Here is a 23,261-nt window from a genome sequence, read left to right on the forward strand (position 1 = left end):
GAAAAGTTTGTTTCCTGCTATGACAAATGTCTGAACAAGGGTGGCAACTTATAGGAAAATAGTTTAACAAATCCTCTTTCTTGTAAAAATAAACTTTGGTTAGAAAAAAATGGTTTTCTGAGATTTCCCAAGATGTTACTAACTTTCCAGGCATGGCTTGTATATTATCACTTATTTATTCTGACATCTTTTAAAGCAAAATATTGTAAACAGATTTTTTCTAAGAATGACTCTGATGCCTTTAATCCTGTATATACAACACAATCTATGTAGCTGTAGAGTTCATAGCTTCTAATAGTGCTCTTAGTACCACATATACTGATGAATCAAAACATTATGACCATTGTCCATTGTGTGACTGCATTTGTGTGGTGATGTTGTGGCCACATGACCCAATAGGGAATGTATATAAGTGGAGCAGAGACAAATGTTCTATCAACAATACAGGCTCACATATACAACTTTGACAAAGGGGAAATCGTTATGCCCAATATCTGGGAATGAGCAACTGATAAACTGCAAAGCTGCTCAGCTGTTCAGCATCAATGGGAAGTGGTTGAGGGACACTGAAACCATGAGTGGGCGATGAGATGTTGGATGCTCATACCTCATCAAAGAATGTCAAAGTCAGTAACTTGCTTGCTGTGGAAAGAAGTACAGGCAAATCTGATGACAGAATACAATGCTAGCACAAGCACAAGTGTTTCAAAGCACACTGTTTAACATGCATGGTTGAACATAGACTTCCACAGCAGACAATTATATGTGTTCCCATGCCGACCCAGCAACTTTGTCACTTCCAATTGCAGAGGACATGGGATTATCAATACTGAAGCATGGATCAATGAAAACATGTCACCTGGATGAATCATATTTGTTGTTACACCAGTTGATGATCATATCTAGATATGCTGTAAAAAAGAAAGGAAGATTAGGGTTTAACATCATGGTGACATCAAGATCATTAGAGATGGAGTACACAAGCTCTGAATGCTCCAAGAAAGGGAAAGAAATAGGTCATGCCATTTCAAAGGAAGCATCCTGGCATTTGCCTAGAGCAATTTAGGAAAACCACAGAAAACCTGGAAAGACTGTCATCCAGATGAATAGCTGCTCAAAACATGCAGTGTAACATGGATGCAGGTCAGTAGAGGCAGTATCATGCCATGGTGGACAGTCTTAGGGGTTTTCATGGAACCTGTGGAAATAATTGAAGGCACCTTGATAGCTGTGTACTATGTCAAGAGTACTGTGGACCATCTGCATCCCTTCACGTTTTATATCTTCACATCATCTTCCAGCAGGATATCTGTCCATTTTGCAAGACCAGAATCATGCAAGTGCAGTTTGAGGAGCACAATAGTGAACTCACATTGATGCCCTGGCTATCAAATTTGCCTGATCTGGATGTCCTGGAACACATCTGGGATGCTGTCAGGTGCCAGCTCTGCACTCACAAACCACCAGCCCATAATTTACAGGAATTTCTGACCTGTGGATAGACATGTGGTGCTACATACATCCAAAAACCTACCAAGGACTTGTCGAACTGATGCACAGGTGGACAGTGCACTATTAACCTGGTGGTCATAATGTTTTGGTTCATCAGCGTAAATTACCATCTAACAGCAAATTTAATCTTATCCTTAAAGTCAACAGTTTGCTGTTTCTTCTTTGGGGTGTATATCTCAATCAAATTACTCTTAGCATCCTGTCCCTCCTTCCATAATTTTCACACCATCTACTTACTCAACCTGAAAATCTTGGGAAACTGTACATTCATCTCTTCCATCAGCACCATCATTACTTTCCCCTTCTCATTGCAGACAAACAGAATGATGATAAATGCATGCAGCTATGTTCGTACGGTGAGGAAATTGTCTGCATTTACATTCCGTGCTTGCACAGGAAACTATCAACAAAACTATCAACACACACAACTCTGAAGTGATCCCTAAAGTGATATAAATTTTGGCCCTATTTCCACTCAGCACCTTTGTTCCTGAGTGACTGCGAGTGACTTTGAAAAAACACTATGTGTACATTAACTTTCAAGATGTTTGCTGATACATTCATACACAATTATTTCTTTTTTTCTGTAAGTTCATGTTCCTTGACATTTGCTCAGAACCATATCTATAGGCAATCTGAAAATGCATCTTTATAGTGGAGAGGGAAAGCTATCCAATGTTGTGCATACAATGCATGTTATATATATGCAAAGATGATCTTGCTAGTCATGCTTCACAGAAACTGTATTTGCAGGGACACCAAAGTGTATACGATTTCCACGAAACTGTCAGAGAGATTTGCAACCAGAAAGCTTTGCTGAATACAGGATTTATTGTTATGAAAATTTTATTAAGTGCATAGCACAAATAAAATTGACTTTACAGCACAAGGCAATATGACAGCATAGAGTAACACCAGTTGCCAAGCAGCGAAAAATATCTTTGGCATCAGCTCCGTGACAAGAGATTGTTCCAAACAGATGAAAACTGCATTTGTACAAAGCTTGGCAATGTGTATCAGGTTGCCTGAATAAGGCACCTGTATAGTTGTTTATTATCTACATCCAAGGTTACTGCTTGATTATCAAAAGTGAAGATTACATAAACTGCTATAACCAAGGGTTAGTAGTAGCTTATAAATGTGAAGAATTTCATGTCAAGGAATAATGCGAACAATACAAACAACATAATCAAAGCAGTTAAATAAGCACATCACATCACAACAATCTGTATGGAGCCAGTGTCCAAGATAGTTTCTTCCATGGCCAGGACCTCCTTTAAGCATTTCATTTACAAGTAATTCATAAAATATTTTAAAATAACCATTCTTGAAAACAACATGATATGTCCGTATATAAATTTTTTAATCCATTTTCCAATACACAAACATTTACCTGTCGCTTCTGTAGGTGTGAAGAGTTGGTACCAGTTCTGCATGATTGAGACAAGAGCTTCTACACCCACCTCTGTAGCACATGTTACCAACCATCGTACCATTTCACGACGTCTCCAATTTAAAGAGGATAATGTCATTCTCATAACCTGAAATTTTAAAAAAAATTGTTACACTTGTCTGACATTGCATGTCACTGGGGTGATCTATAGGTTATATTATTCTTGAAAAATCAAGTTTTCCGAGATTGCTAGTGATTCTTTTTATTACTATAACCAGTTTCAACAGATATATGCTGATGATGACAGCATTTATCTACCAAAACTGGTAATAGTAATAAAATGAATTTCTACCAATCTCGGCAAACTTGACTCTTCAAGAATAATAAGAAAAGAGTAGCTTTATGCTTTGGATGTGGGTATTTTTTTTAATAACTCAATCTGCCTTTTTACAGTAAGTTCTTTCAGAAACAAATTTTTTCATTAGTTTCAAAATATGAATTCCATTCGTTTGAATGCATGATCAAAACCGACATATAGCTACCTGTTCTGGTTTGCATTATTTTACATTTATGTGGAAGGAAAATAATTGCTGCCTCAATATCGAGAGCCTTATTGAAAATGGATTCTGGTAAATCAACTGAGATGAATGGCATGCTCCATTTTTATCTTCTTTGGAATTATAAGCCACTCAAAATGCAAACTAAAACCAGTACTTTTTATTTTTTTAACACCCAAATAATGCATTCTCTTTCAAGTTTCTTACCTGCAGTCCTAATTCAAAGGCTACACTCAATAGTGTTGGATGCCTAGGCCCATTTTCTGGAGTAGCAAAGCGAAAGGCATCTTGTGCTAGCTTAAATAAGTGAGAGGAACTATGTATATGGCGCTGTGACGACTCGAGTACAGTTCTGAGTCTAAGAACATCACCTGTAAAATAAAAATGACACAGAAATGAGAATAGCATCATTGTAAGAAGTAATGTTATCCATTAAAGAGCAAACTCACATAATTAAAAGAAACAGTGGTCTCATTAATGTAATACTGGAACAAACTGGGGGTAAAACAAAGTAAACTGATTGAGTGAAAACCACCACACATTTTATAGAGCAGTTGTTAAAGGTGGACAGCCATATAAATAAAAATCAATCACTCTACGAATTTTTTATCTTCTCAACAGCACACAAGATATGCATACGAAGCGATCTATTACATCGCAGTCATAATGCCACCTCAATGTAACTGCGTATTTAATTGTAACTGCGTGTTTATACACTGATGAGCCAAAGCATTATGAACATCTGCTTAATAGGTTGTTTGTCTGTCTTTGGAATAAAATACATCACTGATTCTGAGTATCAGGTATCTGACAGTTTGTGGTAGGTTTTTGGAGGTATGTGGCATTAGAAGTCTATACACAGGTCCCGTAGTTTATGTAAATAACATGCCACTGATTTGCATGCACAGTGATAGTGACTCAGGTGGTTTCCATAGGATTTACATCAGGTGAATTCGCTCACTATAACATCAATGTGAGTTAACTATAATGCTCCTCAAATGAAAGTAGCATGGTTCTGTCTCTGAACATGGACAGTTATACTGCTGAACGGTGACATTGCCGTCAGGGAAGATATCAAGCATGAATGGATGCAAGTGGTTCACAGCTGTCAGTGTGTCTTTGATTACTAACACAGGTCCCATGTTTTAGCTTATCAGTGTATGTTTACCTGTTTGTGTGAAAAAAGAGTGCAAGTTCTTAAGCTGAGTTATCATGTTCTAGCTCTTGTTTACTTGTTTGTCTACCGCTCAACAACTCCAGTATACAATGAATGTTGTTTTGTACTAATATCACTACTTAAACTAGGATCTCATTTATTCTTTTAATGAAGTTTCTTTGATCATTTTCAGTTCTTTTTTTTTTTTTTTTTATAATTAAGCAACAGACGAATTACAATACAATTCTTCAGGCCAAAAAATAGGTAGATATGTTGTTATAAAAATACCTTTTGCTGCACTGAGCATTGTTGAGGCCAATGCACATTGTTGAGTTTCAATATGGCCCAGTGTAAACCAACGAGGATATCGACTCAGGACTAATGAATTCACATTTGCATTGACTGGGTCATCAGCATCCTCATGCTCCTCCAAAATGGGTAACCTACAACATGCAGTTCCATTTTAGTGAACTGTATCCCACTTTCAAAAGACAATCTCATAGTAGCAACAACACGTATTTTTGTTTGGAAATAACAAATGATATGATGATGTTAAGACATACTTCAACTCACATTGGTAAACAATTCTGAAAAAATCACTGATCAGAGACTGGAACAGAGACTGTTCAGGAATCTTTGGTGTAATCAAGGACAAGGCAATAGGTTCTCATCACCTAACAAGTAAATTAACTGACTGTCTAAACAATAGAGAGCTCAATCAGCTGTTGCTCTATTTTTTTTTCTGCTTGCAGCTTCACATTCTGCTTAGTAAGAGAGAGGTACTCCAGCAACGAAACAGTAAGGATGGATTGTGAGTTATGCCTGGGTGCTCAGTTGGTAAGTGCATCGCTTTCAAAAGGCAAGATTCCAGGCTCAAGCCCCAGTCCAGCATGCAGTTGTAAGCTGTCCAGACGCTTAACATTTTGTTGTAAGTAGCCAGGAAAAAAACAAAATCTTCCTTTGAGTTTTTTTAGTGTTATTTGGCTTGCATTTCTCCAATTGAGAAAACTAGTTTCTTTCCTCAAAAAAAAATTATCTTTTTCTCTCCACAGTCTCCATTAGCGTTGGTATACACATTACAACATTTCTAACATTGATAGAATCTGCAAAAGAAAGAATTACCAAAAGGCACTAACCTCATAGCACGTAGACCAACCTCATAGGCTAAGTCAGGGTAGTAGTTGAGAAGTGAGAGGAACAGGAACCTAGCAAAAGTATGCATTGGAATGCTTTCTGGATGGATGCCAATACCCAGTCCACTTGAAGGGCCTCCTTCAAGTAATACAATTGCCTGGCGCCGTAGCACCGCAACCAGGCTGTTGTCCAGTTCTATTTCTTGCAGCTTTGCAATCAGACGATCTTCTTGTTTGCAGGATTTCTCCTGTTGAAAACAAAGTGATATGATTATTGCTTAAAGTTGTTGTCCTTTTTAAGTGAATCCGATCTTTGTTTTCGTTGATGAATGTGAATTACAGCGGCATTCTAGAACGTATATTTTAAATTTCTCCTAAGCTTCCTGCTCAAGGATACAGTTTGGGATATGTGTTAACTTTTAAAATTATTGGAGTAACATAATACAGCATAATAGATGCACTATGGAGTCCAACAAAACATCTAGGAAACAAAAATTACATACAGAAATAACACTGAAGACAAAATTCCATTATGGTTGATTAAAAAATGTTTCATGCATGTAAATATTTAGTAAATGCTGTCATTCATGAAATTCTCCATTAATTTAATAGAATAATTAGACTGGCTTCCTCAGTTACAGAACATCTGATAATTAATACACCTGAAATTGCACCAGTCACCAGGAGTGACCTGAAGGTTATATTATTCTTGAAGAACCAATAATACCTTAAACATTAAAATTACTTTTTTCCTTAAAGATCAATTACATATGGCAGTTGGTCAGTAAAAACTATACTGCAAAAAAGGCAGTTATCTGAGTATCAAATAAATATAAACAATAATATATTAACTGGTTCTTACCTGAGCATAAAGTCCTGTGGGCATAATACGCTGCTGACCCAGTCCAATGAGAGCTACTTCCACTGCAAGGGTAAGGTAAGTTTCTGAACGATCACGAGAAGCCACAACAGGAACATGGTGGTACCGAGGAGGAACGTTGGCACTTGTGTCATCAACGCCAACAGGGTCTGGAGACAAGAGTGAACAATCATGTAACAGGGAGACACAACAACTTTTCTATCCACTTTTTTGTGAGATTCTAATTCTGGTATGCATGTACTGCACTGAACCTGGCAACCTATGAATGAAAGTGACACACCAACAATGAGTGAATCATTCCTTAGTGCTGTAGCTTGACAATGAAAAGAACATTTTCAGTGTCACAGAGAAGAAAAGGTTCAGTTCATAAAAAGAAAAAGCAGCAACAAAGACAGGAAAAATAAGTATAAGGATATGAAATGAGGAGCTCAAAAATAACAAAATGTGAACGAAAATTCTCGGGAGAAAATAGACGGGAATTACGTCAACTTCTTAACATTGATGGATAGCTCTGAAATAACTTCAGAAAATCTAACAGAAACAATTAATCAAATGAATCTTTAAGAGAATATTGCAAACAGAACTGATTACAGAATTTGAATCAAAAAACTACATACACGAAAAACATAAAAACACTCTAAAATATACACAGCAGAACCTCGCTAACCTGACCTCAGATGGTCCGACTCCCACTTAGTCCAATCATCCCATTTCCAGTCTTTGTTTACCTACATGGATCACTGCTACAGTCAAGACTGGATTTGCTGATGGCTCATTATCTGCAAAATGGAGCAGTAGACAGTTGACTGTCGCTAGGTGGAATAGTTCGATCACTTTTAGTATGAAATAACTTGTTTCTGTCTCAATTCTTAAGTGTAAATTATTGGCAATGTTCTTCTTACACATTAAAGTGTGTAAAACTAAATAATGGCACCAACTAAATGTAAACAAGTGGTGCTGCCTTTACAAGCAGTCGATGAGCCCAGTGACATAAGTGAGTGGATCAGTGCAACTACACAACAGAAGCATCTCACTGACACTGTAATTCGAACAACTGATGAATACAAGAAACATGACGACAACAAAGACAATGAATCTACGGCTCGAATATCATTTACAGATGCTAAGAATGCACTTGATATAGCCCTTCAATATACTGAACAAAGGTATAGGTCTACCCCAATAGACATTTTGTAGATTAGAAAATGGTAGAACATACTGGCTAAATCAAAACTCTCGTATGCTAAGCAAAATGACATTAAAGACTTTTTTCATCTTGGTTAAGACCGGAACATTTTCTTCTGGGTTATTTCTCATGTTTTAAACAGTTAAGTACAAATCAGTTTCATGTCAATGCAGTAATGTAATAACGTATGTATAGATATTGAACTTTCAACTACAGCAACAGTATATTATTGTACGATACATATATATTTTACAGTACATGCACTACTGTGCATAACACTTTTGTGCAATTTTAGTGTGTAAATGTTTTCTTTACATTTTATTACTGTTTTAACAAGGAACAACATTTCAGACAGTATTTCCAGTTGAAAATTAAAGTTGTGCTGTACTGTATTTTGATGTTTTGGGACAATAAAAGTGTTACTCTGATAGTCTGACCTTTTCTGCATTCCGGCGATGCTCCAGTACTGTTGGGGACGGATTAGTGAGGTTCTACTGTAGTAACATAAATAGGTAAAATAGAAAGGGTTACTAGATTTAAATATCTTGAAGACAGCATAGAACCCCTCTGAATAAAACACTAAAATGTTATATTACAGTGCAGCCTGTTGATAAATGCAGTACCATGAGACAGTTTGTTTTGGTAGCAACAAAAATGTCGCAGCCATGTCAGACTAATACACATGACTTAATTACCAATCTGGATTAGCCTGACACAGGTGCAACATTTCGGCTGTAGCCAAAAAGAAATTGAGACATGATACTTCATTTTATCAATGGGCTGCACCACTGTTTTATGGCGCCTCTAGTGGTGTGCTGAGGTACAGTGGCACAGAGATTTGAATGTGTACTATGACTGTAAAATGTATCTGCAGACAAAAAAAAAAATTAATTATGTGACATTGTTTTTTCAAGGTCATAATTAAGACTTTATGGCTACCCCATGAATGTAGTGCAAATAAAGTACCATTCTGAGATGAGGAAAGTGGCATAGGAGACAAAATTGAGATGTACTGGATGGAAAAAGCCAGAAGACAGATGATTATGTGATCCCCACCTCCAGCCCCCATCCTCAGTTCCATTTACATCAAGCTCATTTCAGACTAAAGTCATGTGAAGAGAAAAACTTTTCAATGCACTTACCAAAGTAAGATGGTGTACGAGGAGTCTGATCATCTGGGACCAGTGAGGCTTCAGCCAACGTATCGAACAGACATCCGACTGGGTCTAGAGGGTGACCGACCCATCCCTCCCCCCAGCCTGTCCCAGACACTCCAGCAGCCGGTCCTGGTGTAGGGACAGGGATTGTAGGGGGAACAGGAATGGCTGCCGGGCAGCGGGAGGAGCATGGCGTTCCCAGCACGGGCATGCGGTGGCGGCTCTCATGCCAACGGCGCTGTGCGGCTAGCTGCTGCTGCTTCATCGTGCGGACGACTGCCACAGCCAGCCTCAAGGCAGCTCCCTGGTGGCCGTGTGAACGCAGAGCATCCACGCGAGCAGCACATGTCGGCAGTGGTTCTGAAACAAAAAAGTGCCATTATATACACTAGACTCTTGCTAATCCAGCCCTCAGTAGTCCGGCCTCTCAGTAATCTGGCGCACATCCAAAAACATGTGCACAATGAGTTATCATGCGCAACAATGCTTAGTTAAACAATGCTTTATATACTGTATTTGAAATTGCAGCTTTCTTTGCAGTTCGGAATCATGTCTACTAAAAAGAAATGTTTTACGATAACCTCAAGCAGAAACTTGAAATTTTAGATAAGTTAAATTGAGGTTCTTCACATAAAGCCATTGCTGCTGAGTTCAATGTTGGATGAGTAACTATGAAGAACTGGATGTAGCTGTTTATAGATGGTTCACACAACAGTAAAGGAATTCCAGTCAGTGGCCCGATTATAATGGAAAAAGCAGCTGATTTAACAAACAACTTGGCAATAGTAACTTGTTTGCAGTAAGTGAAGGTTGGCTATCAAACTATAAAAAATGACATGGCATTCAGCAGCTGACAGTCATCGAGGAAAGTTGCTCAGCTAATGATAAGGATGCTAATGAATTTGTAAGCAAGATAATACGGAAGATAATAGAGGAAGAAGATTTAACTGTTGATGCCTTGTGTAATGCTGATGAAACAGGACTCTTTTACAAAAACATAAGCTGCCAAGAACGAGAAGGAATCTTGTGGTTACAAGCAACAAAAACAGCACGTAACATTAATAGCGTGTCGTAATGCAAATGGGAGTCATAAACTACTGCTTATGGTGATTGGAAAATCACAACATCTACGTTGTTTTCAACACTTTGACATAAATACTCTACCAGTGTGGTATTGCACTCAGAAAAAAGCGTGGGTGGACAGACAAATATTTTCTCAGTGGTTCCATGAAATGCTTGTACCAACAGTGAGAAAAGAGGTAAAGAAGAAAAAGCTTCCATTGAAAGCTATCCTTATAATTGACAATGCTCCCAGTCATCCTTCAGATGTTTCACTAAAGTCCGATGGTATACAAGCACTGTTTCTCCCACCCAATATGACAGCCCTAACTCAGCCCATGGACCAGGGAATTTTGAAATCAATTAAACATCATTATCGACATTCATTTCTCATCTCCTTGCTGAACAACAGTGAAAACTACTCTATTGAGATTATACGTGATGTTTTCCAAGCAGCCGAAGCATGGGATAAAGTAGAGTGCGCTACCATAATGAAGCGTTGAATAAACTTGTGGCCATCCATTGATGCCGAGTTGGATCCAGTAGTGAGTGACAGTGATGAGCCTGTCAATTCGTATTTATCAATTACTTTGTACACTGACATGTTCCACGATCTTACAGGAGGAGAAGAAATTGATGATGGAGATGCTACTAAGTGGCTGAATGAGGAAAACTGTGATACGGACCAAACTTTAACAGATGAAGATATAATCGAAAGTATGCAAGAAATTAATGATGAAAGTGATGAAGAAGAGGACACAGGACAAGAGAGCATGAAGATTTCTCACACTGGTGGTGCTGAAGCTGCTGAGATCTTCCTGGAGCACATTACACAACAATCAGATACATGCTGTACCGATGTAATGCTTGTAAAGTGGGTGTGTGTTAAAGCATGGCACCGTCGCGTATCATCATTGCGACAGTTAAAAATTAGGGACATGTTTCCTAATGAGTGATACAACTGTATAATTATGTACAGTATACATTCAAGGACTAAGTTTTCTTTGAAAATTAATGTATTTTTGGATTTAATAAAGTATATCCTCTACGTTTTAAAATTGTATCATTCGGTTTAATAACTGTTGTGACTCGCCGATCATTCAAAGTACCGCCGCGCAATTACGCATGTCCTCTACGTGCGGCGCTGTCTGCCAGCCATGCAGCAGCTGCGCCACCTAAGCGGCCAGCCGAGCAGCGGCCGCTAGACTGAGACTCAGTGCTTATTCGAACGCTAACGTGTACACATGTCAACTTACTCTGTGACTTATATGTGTTGTTGTGTCGTTCCTAAATATATGTGTTAAACTTGAAGTTCTAACAATTGGCGACGAGGATGGGATTTTTCCTTTTCACCGTTGACTCACAGGGTTCCATGGCTACTGTCGAGAAACTCTTGCAAAATCTCCTTGAACAGCAAACGCTTCTAACAGCGGCAATTCGCGATTTCGTCGCGGCGTCAAATGCGGGGCGTTTCTCGTCATTGGCTGTACTTCCTTTTCCTCCTTACAACGAGATGGCGGAAGACTGGTCTGATTATGAAAAACGTCTTCGACAGCACTTCTTGGCATTTCATGTCACGGACGAACAACCATGTAAGTCTCTGTTCCTTTCCTGGATTTCACCTCAAATGTATCGGTTGTTGTCGCAATTGGTTCCTTTGAAGGATCCTGCGTCTTTGTCCTTTGCTGAAATGTGCTCACTTCTGTCTGTCTATTTTAAAAAGCAAACGCATGTGGAGCCTCTCGTGTTGCCTTTTATCGTTGTCAAAAAGAACCAAATCAATCCTATCGCGCTTGGGCTGCTGAACTTCACGGCCTCAGTCGAAAGTGTCAATTTGTTACTGACGTTCACAAAGAATCCTATGCCGATTCCATGCTACGGGATGCTATTATCCGGTCGGCGCCCGACAAAGAAGTTCGGCAACGTGCCCTTCAGTTGGCAAATCCGACTCTAAATGAAGTTCTCTCCATTGCGCAGTCTTTTGAAATTTCTTGCGCCACTGGGGCGCAAATAGAAGCGTGGGGTGATGTCATGGAAATACAACCTCTGTGCGCTGTTGACGACGCGTGCAGCACGTCCTCGCCGGCCGACGTGGCCGCAGTGTGCTCCCACGCGCAGCCTCGGCCTAGCCGTAAACAACCCACTAAGAAACTGCAGCAAAATCCCCGGCAACTTCCTTCATGTCCGCGGTGTTTTACGAAACATTCACGCGAGGATTGTCCCCAACGCTGGGCTGTGTGTCACAATTGCAAAAAGAAAGGTCATGTGTCTTCCGTTTGTAAATCGGACCGCATACATGATGTTCATGAACATGACGCTGATTCTGTGTTGTCTGTCAATTGCACTTCTTCCCTTTCAGGGAAGTTATTCCTCACTGTCCAAATCCTTGGTCGAGATGTTTGCATGCAAGTGGATACCGGTTCTGCTGCCACTATAATTAATTCTCATACGTATCTTCAGCTGGGTTCTCCACTCCTGTCCCCTGTCACTCGGCAATTACGGACGCACAATAAACAGAAGATTTCTCTCTTGGGACAGTTTAATGCTGAGGTATCTTACAAATCCGTCATTCGCACTGTTCCCATATTTGTGGTCGACCAGAGCAAAACAGAAAATCATTTTGGTTTCCATGCCTTTCGCGTTTTTGGGTTCTCCATAGATGACTCTGTCAATATTGTCTCTGACGCTATTCCTTATGCTCAACTGGATTCCTTGTCGACGACATTTTCGTCCCTTTTTTCTCCTGGGTTAGGCCGTGCAAACGACTTTGAAGCACATATCACGCTCAAACCCACTGCTCAGCCTAAGTTTTTTCGGGCTCGGCCCATTCCTGTGGCCCTTCGTGATTGGGTAAAACGGGAGTTGGATCGTCTCACTACTTCAGGGGTCTTGCTTCCTGTCACTTCCAGTGAGTGGTCCTCTCCTGTCATTGTAGTTGCTAAGCCCAATGGTGATATTCGTCTCTGTGGCGATTTCAAAGCCACTGTAAATGCTCAATGCGTCATCGACACTTACCCTATGCCCCGTCCTGAAGAACTGTTCACTAAACTCGCTGGAGGACAGTATTTTTCTAAAATTGACCTGTCAGAAGCTTATCATCAACTTCCTCTCGACGCTGCTTCCCGGCAGTTTCTGGTCCTTAACATGCCTTTCGGCCTCTATCAATACCAACGCTTGCCATTCGGGGTTGCTAGTGCCCCTGCTCTCTTTCAGCGATTCTTGGAACAATTATTGCTCCCTGTCCCTGGGTGTATCAATTACATGGACGACATTGTTGTCACTGGCTCCACCACTGAAGAACATCTTCAAAACCTCCGCACACTTTTTAATGTCTTACAGACTGCCGGTCTTATGTGTAATCTTCAGAAATCACAATTTTTTCAGGCCTCTATCACGTACTTGGGGTTTCAACTCTCTCGGGATGGTATTCGTCCGCTTCAACAAACTGTCGCTGCAATCGATGCCCTTCCTCGCCCTACATCTGTTAAGGAACTGCAGGCCTTCTTGGGGAAAATAGCATACTATCACAAGTTTTTACCGTCTGCGGCGTCGGTGGCTCAGCCATTGCATCGCCTGTTGCATAAAAACGTGCCTTTTCACTGGTCCGCGTCATGTGACGCGGCTTTCCAGAAATTAAAGACTCTGCTGAAACAGGCCCCGTGCCTGGCTACTTATCGACCTGGCCAACATCTTGTTCTTGCCACAGATGCCTCTCAATACGGGGTTGGGGCAGTCCTTGTGCACCGTTTTTCTGAGAGTTTGGAACAACCCATTGCTTATGCCTCCAAAACGCTCACGGATGCCCGACAAAAGTATTCTCAAATTGAGAAAGAAGCTTTGGCCATCATTTATGCTCTTCATAAGTTTGGTGTTTTTCTCTATGGCTCAAAATTTCATCTTGTTACGGATCACAAACCACTTGTTTCCTTGTTTCATCCATCAACGTCACTTCCCGACAAGGCTGCACACCGCCTCCAGCGTTGGGCTCTTTACTTGTCCCGTTTCAATTATGAGATTCATTTCCGGCCAACGGCTCAACATGCGAATGCTGATGCTTTGTCTCGCCTTCCCATGGGTCCTGATCAGGCATTTGATAGGGACGAACTTTTGTGTTTCCACCTGGATGTTGCCGAGCAGCAGGTTGTGGACAGGTTCCCCATCACTGGGGACAGGCTGGCGGCTGCTACGGGTTCTGACCCTACCCTCTCCCGGGTTTTACGCTGTATTCAGAAGGGTTGGCGAGATCGCCCGTCCGTTAAGACTTCTGATCTGTTGTGGAACTACTACACTTTGCGCTACCACCTCACGGCTAGGGATGGTGTTATCCTCTTCTCCACTGACAATGCTTCGCCGCGTGTTGTGGTCCCTGCGTCTTTGCATGCTTCGGTATTGCGCCTCCTTCACCAGGGGCACTGGGGTGTGTCTCGCACAAAATCTCTGGCGCGCCGTCATGTGTACTGGCCTGGCATCGACTCTGAAACAGCACACATGGTCGCTGCCTGCGGCCCTTGTGCGTCACAGGCCGCTGCCCCGAAGTCATCTTTGTCACCGTGGCCTTCGCCTGAGAAGCCCTGGGAGCGCATTCATGCTGATTTTGCGGGACCCTTTTTAGGTACTTATTGGCTCCTTGTAATTGACGCCTACTCTAACTTTCCTTTCATTGTCCGTTGCACGTCACCTACCACCGCGGCAACCACCAGTGCTCTCGCCCGCATTTTTTCTCTGGAAGGCCTCCCCTCTACTCTTGTTACTGATAATGGTCCGCAATTTGCCTCTTCTGACTTTGCGGATTTTTGTGCTCGTCACGCCGTTACGCATGTCACGGCCCCGCCGTTCCATCCACAATCCAACGGTGAGGCTGAAGACTGGTCCGCACATTTAAGGCTCAGATGCGGAAACTTCTGACTTCTTCTGCTGCTGATGATTCACTTCTCCAGTTCCTGGCGTCTTACCGTTTCACCCCCATGGGCGATCACAGCCCGGCTGAGCTCTTACATGGCCGACAGCCCCGCACGCTACTTCATCTTCTGCGGCCTCCCACCTCACGGCCGCGGGTGCCTTCACTTGTCCGGTTCACCGCTGATGACCTCATCTGGGTACGGGGATATGGCAGGCGGCCAAAATGGAGCCTGGGCCGCATCTTAAGACACCGTGGCAGATGCCTGTATGAAATCCAGATGGACACGGGTGTTGCAGTGCGTCATTCGGACCAGCTTCGGCCTCGGGTGCCAGCAACGCCTGTTCCAAATGCCGCCACACCACCTTTGGCTCTACCTGATGCTCAGGATCTTGGCATCTCTCAATACTCACAACGTAGCCCTCTCACCGTCATCGCGATGCCAGCACCAGAACGGATGCCACCAGGAGACGTGCCCATGCAGGAACCGGAGGACCATCCTCTGTCAGAGTACATCTACTCGCCTCCTCCTCCAACGGACGCTGACACATCACCCATGTCTCCTGTCATATCAACTGGACTTGCCGCAATGGGCAGATTGGTGCATGGGGCCCCAGCAGATTCGACCCCTACGTCTCCAGTCATCTCGACCCGTTATCATCGGGGACACTTCCGTCCGTACGGGAAGACACTTCCGTCCGTACGGGAAGCCTCCTCCTCGAGACTTTACGGCGAGTCAATCAACGCCTATGGACAGTAGCCATCTCCAGGACACCTCCATCAAGACCAGTGCAACAATTTCAAAGGGGGGAAAAGTGTTGTGACTCGCCGATCATTCAAAGTGTTGCCGTACAATTACGCACGTCCTCTATGTGCGGCGCTGTCTGCCAGCCATGCAGCAGCTGCGCCACCTAAGCGGCCAGCCGAGCAGCGGCCGCTAGACTGAGACTCAGTGCTTATTCAAACGCCAACGTGTACACATGTCAACTTACTCTGTGACTTATATGTGTTGCTGTGTCGTTCCTAAATATATGTGTTAAACTTGAAGTTCTAACAATAACGTACACTACACGATATCCCCTATGTTTTCAAAATAAATAACAAACAAAATAAATGAATAAAATAAATTTCAGACACTCTACAATCTACTAATCTGGCACCCATATGCACCAGGAATGGCCGGATTAGCGGGAGTCTAGTGTATTACTTAATCTCTACTTACTACATACTTCAGTAAGACCTACAGCGTACAGACACACTGCAATCAGTAAAGCCTGTCACACTATAAAACTGGACAAAGAGGTACATGCCCGTATACAGTAAGAAATAATATGCATACCTGAGAAGATAGATAAAGTGTATGATGTCAAAACTTTCAAAACATGAAATCTGGCGCTACAGGACCATGGTAAATCCTTAAACTTAATATCCATCAGAGACAACTACCATAAATACAAATAAATAAATAAATAAAAATAATAAAAAATAAATTTTAAAGAAAATACTGGACCCAAAAAATGGTAACAGCAAATGAGCTACATTTCACTTTAGGTCAGAGAAGAAAGTAAATGAAAAGTTTGAACAGATCTCAAATACAATAAAAAAGATATTCTTTTCAAGAACACTAAAAGCACAAAACCAAAAAGAGCTGCAACTAAGATATTCATTTTATTCACTTATCAGCAGAACAGAAAGACATGGGTCCTATGGATGAAAGAAGTACATCAGAATCTAGATCTAGTGAAGCATGGGCTCAGTAAGAAAGATATATGAGACTTCTCTCCATCTCAGAGAAAAATACCATAAGTGGTAGATCTATCTAATGAGAAACCAGCAAGAATAGGAAGAGATAACGCTATTCTCACAAGAAGAGTGAGCCAGAAATTCTGGCAAAAGAGTAAAGAAATTAATACTCCATAGGCAGCTAAGACTATTAAATAACTGAATTAAAAAACTTACCATGCCACAATGGTTGCCCTTGTGAGTTGAAACTTCCACAAAGCAGAGAACTATCAGGAACATGGCTACAGTATGTATCACTTGAGAGAATGTGTTTCAAATGCAAGTTGTCCCAGGACATTCCAACTGCATCCATTGCCCTAAAAAAGTTTAAAATACAAGTGTATTTAACTGAAGTGTCTATGTGACTGCTATAGTTTTGATATGTATTACAAAACAGAAACAAATGGTAAAGTAAGTGGTACCTGTGGAACACTGTTCTAGGTACAGCTGAGGTAGTGGCTCTTGAATGATGACTTCTGTGGCCTGAGGTTCGAGGACGACCATTATTATTTATACCCTGGTAGCCTCCATCACCTCCCCCTTCATCATCAGAACTACTATCTGAGGAATCACTCACATGCATCTGCTAAAATTGGTAAAAGGAGAAAACTTAACTCATGGAAAATATCACACAAAATTGTAATTACAGCTACATAAATCATATGCACACATAAAAATGGCACAGAAATACACAGACATATAATGAAAATGAAGGAATTGTAATATTTAAAATATACTGTATTTTAAGGACTATAAAGTGCACTATTTTCTTCAAAAATTTACCTCCAAAATTCAGGTGTATCTTATACTCAGAACTATTTGATTCAAAATTCCTGACAGTCTTAAAAATGGCCATATACTCAGTGCCACGGGAAACCTCTCTCTATCTGGCAAAATTGGATTCAACTGGCAACAGCAGTGCACTGATGCAACGAACATAAGTTGTGGGGACTCACAAGCTTGCTAACACCGTCTCCCTCCTACCCCATAATCACAAAACTGGAACACTGTCTAGCCTATGATGAGTCATAGCAGTCTATGGTGCCAGTGAACTTGAACTGAAAGTCACTTATGTTATCAGTAACAGTACAATATTTTTGTTAGTAACTAGTTTCGTGATTGGAAAAAATAAAAGGTATTCATATGATGCGGGCTATAAATTGAAAGTAATAGAATATGCACAAGGACATGGAACCAGTGCAGCTGAGCAGCATTTCGACTCTCCACCAACAGAAAAATGTGACTGGTGGTCTAGTAAGGAAGAACAGAAAAAAAAATAAGGAAGGGTAAATGTGCAAATAGAGGACTGAATGCAAAATGGCCAAAAGTAGAAGATAGCATATTGAAATGGATTTACATACACCGTCAAAATAGCGTTAGAATTAATACAAAAGTGATTCCAGTACATGGTCATAAACTAGCATTACAGTGGAACTTAACAGATTTTAAGGGTGGAGTTGGTTGGTACTACAGCTTTATGAAGCATCATGGACTTAGTATGTGAACCAAAACCAAAATATCTCACAGAAAGCCACAAGAATATGGAGAGAAAATATTATCTTTTCATCACTTTACTATTCAACATGAAAAGAAAACCAATGTGGAACTAAGCCAAATAGCAAATATGGACAAAACTCCACTGACATTTTATATGCCGAGTAACAGAACTGTTGCCATGAAATGTGCTAAAACTGTAACTGTAAAAACTGTAACTACACTCCTGGAAATGGAAAAAAGAACACATTGACACCGGTGTGTCAGACCCACCATACTTGCTCCGGACACTGCGAGAGGGCTGTACAAGCAACGATCACACGCACGGCACAGCGGACACACCAGGAACCGCGGTGTTGGCCGTCGAATGGCGCTAGCTGCGCAGCATTTGTGCACCGCCGCCGTCAGTGTCAGCCAGTTTGCCGTGGCATACGGAGCTCCATCGCAGTCTTTAACACTGGTAGCATGCCGCGACAGCGTGGACGTGAACCGTATGTGCAGTTGACGGACTTTGAGTGAGGGCGTGTAGTGGGCATGCGGGAGGCCGTTTGGACGTACCGCCGAATTGCTCAACACGTGGGGCGTGAGGTCTCCACAGTACATCGATGTTGTCGCCAGTGGTCGGCGGAAGGTGCACGTGCCCGTCGACCTGGGACCGGACCGCAGCGACGCACGGATGCACGCCAAGACCGTAGGATCCTACGCAGTGCCGTAGGGGACCGCACCGCCACTTCCCAGCAAATTAGGGACACTGTTGCTCCTGGGGTATCGGCGAGGACCATTCGCAACCATCTCTACGAAGCTGGGCTACGGTCCCGCACACCGTTAGGCCGTCTTCCGCTCACGCCCCAACATCGTGCAGCCCGCCTCCAGTGGTGTCGCGACAGGCGTGAATGGAGGGACGAATGGAGACGTGTCGTCTTCAGCGATGAGAGTCGCTTCTGCCTTGGTGCCAATGATGGTCGTATGCGTGTTTCGCGCCGTGCAGGTGAGCGCCACAATCAGGACTACATACGACCGAGGCACACAGGGCCAACACCCGGCATCATGGTGTGGGGAGCGATCTCCTACACTGGCCGTACACCACTGGTGATCGTCGAGGGGACACTGAATAGTGCACGGAACATCCAAACCGTCATCGAACCCATCGTTCTGCCATTCCTAGACCGGCGAGGGAACTTGCTGTTCCAACAGGACAATGCACGTCCGCATGTATCCCGTGCCACCCAACGTGCTCTAGAAGGTGTAAGTCAACTACCCTGGCCAGCAAGATCTCCGGATCTGTCCCCCATTGAGCATGTTTGGGACTGGATGAAGCGTCGTCTCACGCGGTCTGCACGTCCAGCACGAACGCTGGTCCAACTGAGGCGCCAGGTGGAAATGGCATGGCAAGCCGTTCCACAGGACTACATCCAGCATCTCTACGATCGTCTCCATGGGAGAATAGCAGCCTGCATTGCTGCGAAAGGTGGATATACACTGTACTAGTGCCGACATTGTGCATGCTCTGTTGCCTGTGTCTATGTGCCTGTGGTTCTGTCAGTGTGATCATGTGATGTATCTGACCCCAGGAATGTGTCAATAAAGTTTCCCCTTCCTGGGACAATGAATTCACGGTGTTCTTATTTCAATTTCCAGGAGTGTATAAAAATGGGTGAACATGAAAAAATGCATTACACTGTTGTTCTTTTATTTCATGCTGATGATATTAAACTTAATCCAATGATCATTTTCAAGCCCAAAACAATGCCAAAGCCTTCTGAAACACCACCAGGTGTTGTTGTTCATGTACATGACAACAGCTGTGTGGATGAAGTTGTTATGAAATTATGAATTAACAGAGTATGGGAGAGAATGGAAAGGTGCTTTATTGAAGAAGAGTTCTCTTCTTCTGCTGGATCAGTTTAGTGGTCATTTGATAACTTCTGTGAAAGAGACATTGAGACAGGGAAGCACAGAGCTTGCTATTATTCTGGGAGGTCTTACTTCACAATTGCAACCTTTTGATGTCTCGACAAATAAATCAATTAAATTGTGTAGGAGAGTAATGGAACAAATGAATGATGGATGAAACCCAAGATGAATTCACACCAAAGGGTTCTTTAAAATGTCCTACAGTCAAACAAATGTGTCAGTGGCCAAAACAGTTGTGTTCTAGAGTGAGAGAAGACATTACTGTTAACTCTTTCAAGAAGTGGGGGATAAGTAACTCTCTTGGTGGCAGTGAAGACCATCTTATATATGAAGAGGACAATGGCCATGAAGAGGGAAGGGGAAGAAGAAGAAGAAGAAGAAGAAGAAGAAGAAAGTTCAGATGATTTTCAGGGATTTTGAAGGTCAATTCGGTTTTATAAACTAAGAATTTTTGTCTCGCTTTACGGTCTAATAATAAAAAGGGTAAAAATGTTATTTTTTAAAAAAGTGCTTAAAAGTTAAGTTGTGTCTTATAGTCCGTAAAATATGGTACTGACATTACACTGTATAGAGATGTATTAAAACAAATATCTGTGGCTAGCAAAAATTAATGCTTCCAAATTCATTTATTAACATATATAACATATATATTGAATTCTTATGGCCCCAGCACAGTGATCAAGAAACCTGGAATGTGAATTTCCATAGGTTCTAAGCCTTTCTTTCAATTTAACCTTCACCTTCAGCAAATCTTTTGGTATTTTCATTTACCAGAGCATACAGAAAATGGAAAAACCTTCCCAGAACTGGCAAACTACACTGATTATACAGGCTGAATGAAGGCATCTCCAATAAAACAATGTCTACTCAATGACAGTACCATACACTCTGACGGCTGGATTGATTAGTCCTTTAGTTATCCATTACTGCATAAAATATGAGTTTTTATGAAAAGGATAAATTGTTGCTCATGACATAGAAGAGCCAGTGAGTCACAGACAGACACAATGAAAAGACTGACAACCATTTAAGCTTTTGGACAAAAGAGTTGTTCAGAAATAAAAAAAGACACACACATTCACACAAGCACAACTCATCCACATATCACCACTATATCTGTGGTCTGAGTCAGGCTTGTGGTGAATGTGCGTGTATTTTCTATTTTCAAAGAAAGACTTTTGTGTCTGAAAGCTTAAATGTTTAGCAGTATTTTCATTGTCCCTGTCTGCAACTCAATGCCTCCTCTATATTGTTGTGGTTCCACCCTGGAATGTCCATTGCTAAGTATGAGGTTTTGTTACACTGCAGATGGTCTAATGAGTATTCGACAAGAACTATCACTATCTCTGGTTGAGAAAGAAAGATAAAAGAAACTGAAAGAAGTACAAATAATTTTTTTGAAGAAACACACATTGATACTCCATTGTTGCAAACATTAATTAATCTTAAGCAGGAGTAATACATAGGGAACAAAGTAATCGTATAGAACAAGAAGAGGTACTTACAGTACCCACAGATATTTATTATATGTCCCACATTTTGCTTACCTTTTCTTCAGGGCTTCATTCCTTTTGAAACTTTGAACAAATGCTGCATTCACCAGTACTACATTACTCAAGTGTTTTAAAGATATTTTGTAATATCCACAGTCTTTATAGTTTAAACACAACATATTTCCATACTCCAACAGTTTACTTTTTACACTCGTGTTCCCATGCCAAACAAATTTTTGGGAACATTCAAAATCCGTTATGATGTTAGATATGTATTTTAGTGCTAAAGCACACTTGTCCTACTTATTGTTGCAAATGAAAGATAAAACTACTTTTTCACCACTTTCTCAAGGAACAACATACCGCAGCATCTTGGCGAGGTGGTTGTTGAGGTCTGAAATCTGGGTCTTCTTGTGGACAAACATCTATTAGTGTCCACTTTTCTAACAGTGCTTTCCAGTGTTGCTTTTCCTGGAGACTGCAGTGTGGATTCAGAACAATGCAGACCCATAGGGCACCTGTAGGCAACAGAAAGGACAGCTCAGTTTCAATTATACAAGGAAAAATGTATTCAAAAATTTTCCTTAAGCACACAAATTTGCTCACAATATTTCGCCTCTTCCTTACCTAGCTGATCCCAGAGCTGCCTGCATTTATCTGTCATAGGTGTCCCCTGGGTCTTCCAAAGCATCAGTCTTGGATCAGAAAGGAACTGTTCTGTGATGAGAGTTAGCATTCTTGCTCCATTTGAATCTCTAGCTCTCAGCATCTCTCTCACCTGGAACAATCAAGATCATTCAGGCACTTACATCTGCAAAATAGGAATGAGGTTTGGGGAAGGGGAGGTAACTGGAGTCTAGATGCATAGGGTATTAGGGCTCCAGAAAGGGCAGTTAGAATAACTGTAAATATAAGTAAGTGTCAGTGATGTAAGAATTATTTTATTAAGTATAATTACTAGATGCATAAGCCATGTATGTTATTAAGATAGTTCTGTTCATAAAAGAGAACACAGGAGATAGTGTAATGACTACAGACATTCATCAATATAATACAGAATATACCTTAGATCATTATCACATGATACTGAACAGCAAAAGAGCCTCAAATCATAATCCACTTGCTTCTGGAAGACATCACTTTAACAGGTTGTCTGGAGATATATAGTAACTCCATGTAAATCTTTTTGAGGGCAAATTAAAATTTTTATTAGTTACAAGATGTTCACATTCGCTTGAAAATTTCTGACCCTATTTTGTGTTGTATTATCTTTTACATTTATCAGTTCCAGAATATTACTGGTGTGAAATATTTATTTAAAGACATCTGAACTTGCGTATTATACATATTATACATATTCATCATACTTGTAGTATGATTTTATTAACAAGTTAATGCTTACAAAAATGAGTAGGTTCACAACTGTAAAGTTATTATTGGGCAAATAAAGATGGTGATTATTATTATTATTATTATTGAGCACACAGTTAACTTCTTTAATGAAACAATACATCGCTTACAAGAATGACACAGTTTTATTCATAGAAAAAGCAAACACACATAACTACTGTGAAAACTGAACTGCCTTAGTAGTATACTTGTAAAAAATGTGTTTTGGACTACACTGCCATTGTTATCTAAGTTACTC

General features: G+C 41.1%; 1 protein-coding gene across 1 annotated transcript in view; it reads right to left on the reverse strand.

Annotated features, from left to right (window-relative positions):
• Positions 1-23,261, reverse strand: part of LOC124616274 (zinc finger SWIM domain-containing protein 5-like) — a 137,465-nt gene that overhangs the window by 11,838 nt on the left and 102,366 nt on the right. The window contains exons 6-15 of the mRNA XM_047144577.1: positions 22,241-22,391; positions 21,977-22,131; positions 17,135-17,298; positions 16,890-17,029; positions 8,960-9,334; positions 6,614-6,780; positions 5,755-5,999; positions 4,907-5,061; positions 3,670-3,833; positions 2,906-3,053 (exon numbers count right to left, since the gene is read on the reverse strand). Coding sequence (XP_047000533.1) covers positions 2,906-3,053; positions 3,670-3,833; positions 4,907-5,061; positions 5,755-5,999; positions 6,614-6,780; positions 8,960-9,334; positions 16,890-17,029; positions 17,135-17,298; positions 21,977-22,131; positions 22,241-22,391 — 1,864 coding nt within the window. The remainder of the gene's footprint in view (positions 1-2,905; positions 3,054-3,669; positions 3,834-4,906; positions 5,062-5,754; positions 6,000-6,613; positions 6,781-8,959; positions 9,335-16,889; positions 17,030-17,134; positions 17,299-21,976; positions 22,132-22,240; positions 22,392-23,261) is intronic.

Source organism: Schistocerca americana, chromosome 5 (genome assembly GCF_021461395.2).
Source record: "Schistocerca americana isolate TAMUIC-IGC-003095 chromosome 5, iqSchAmer2.1, whole genome shotgun sequence".
Lineage (NCBI taxonomy): Eukaryota > Metazoa > Arthropoda > Insecta > Orthoptera > Acrididae > Schistocerca > Schistocerca americana.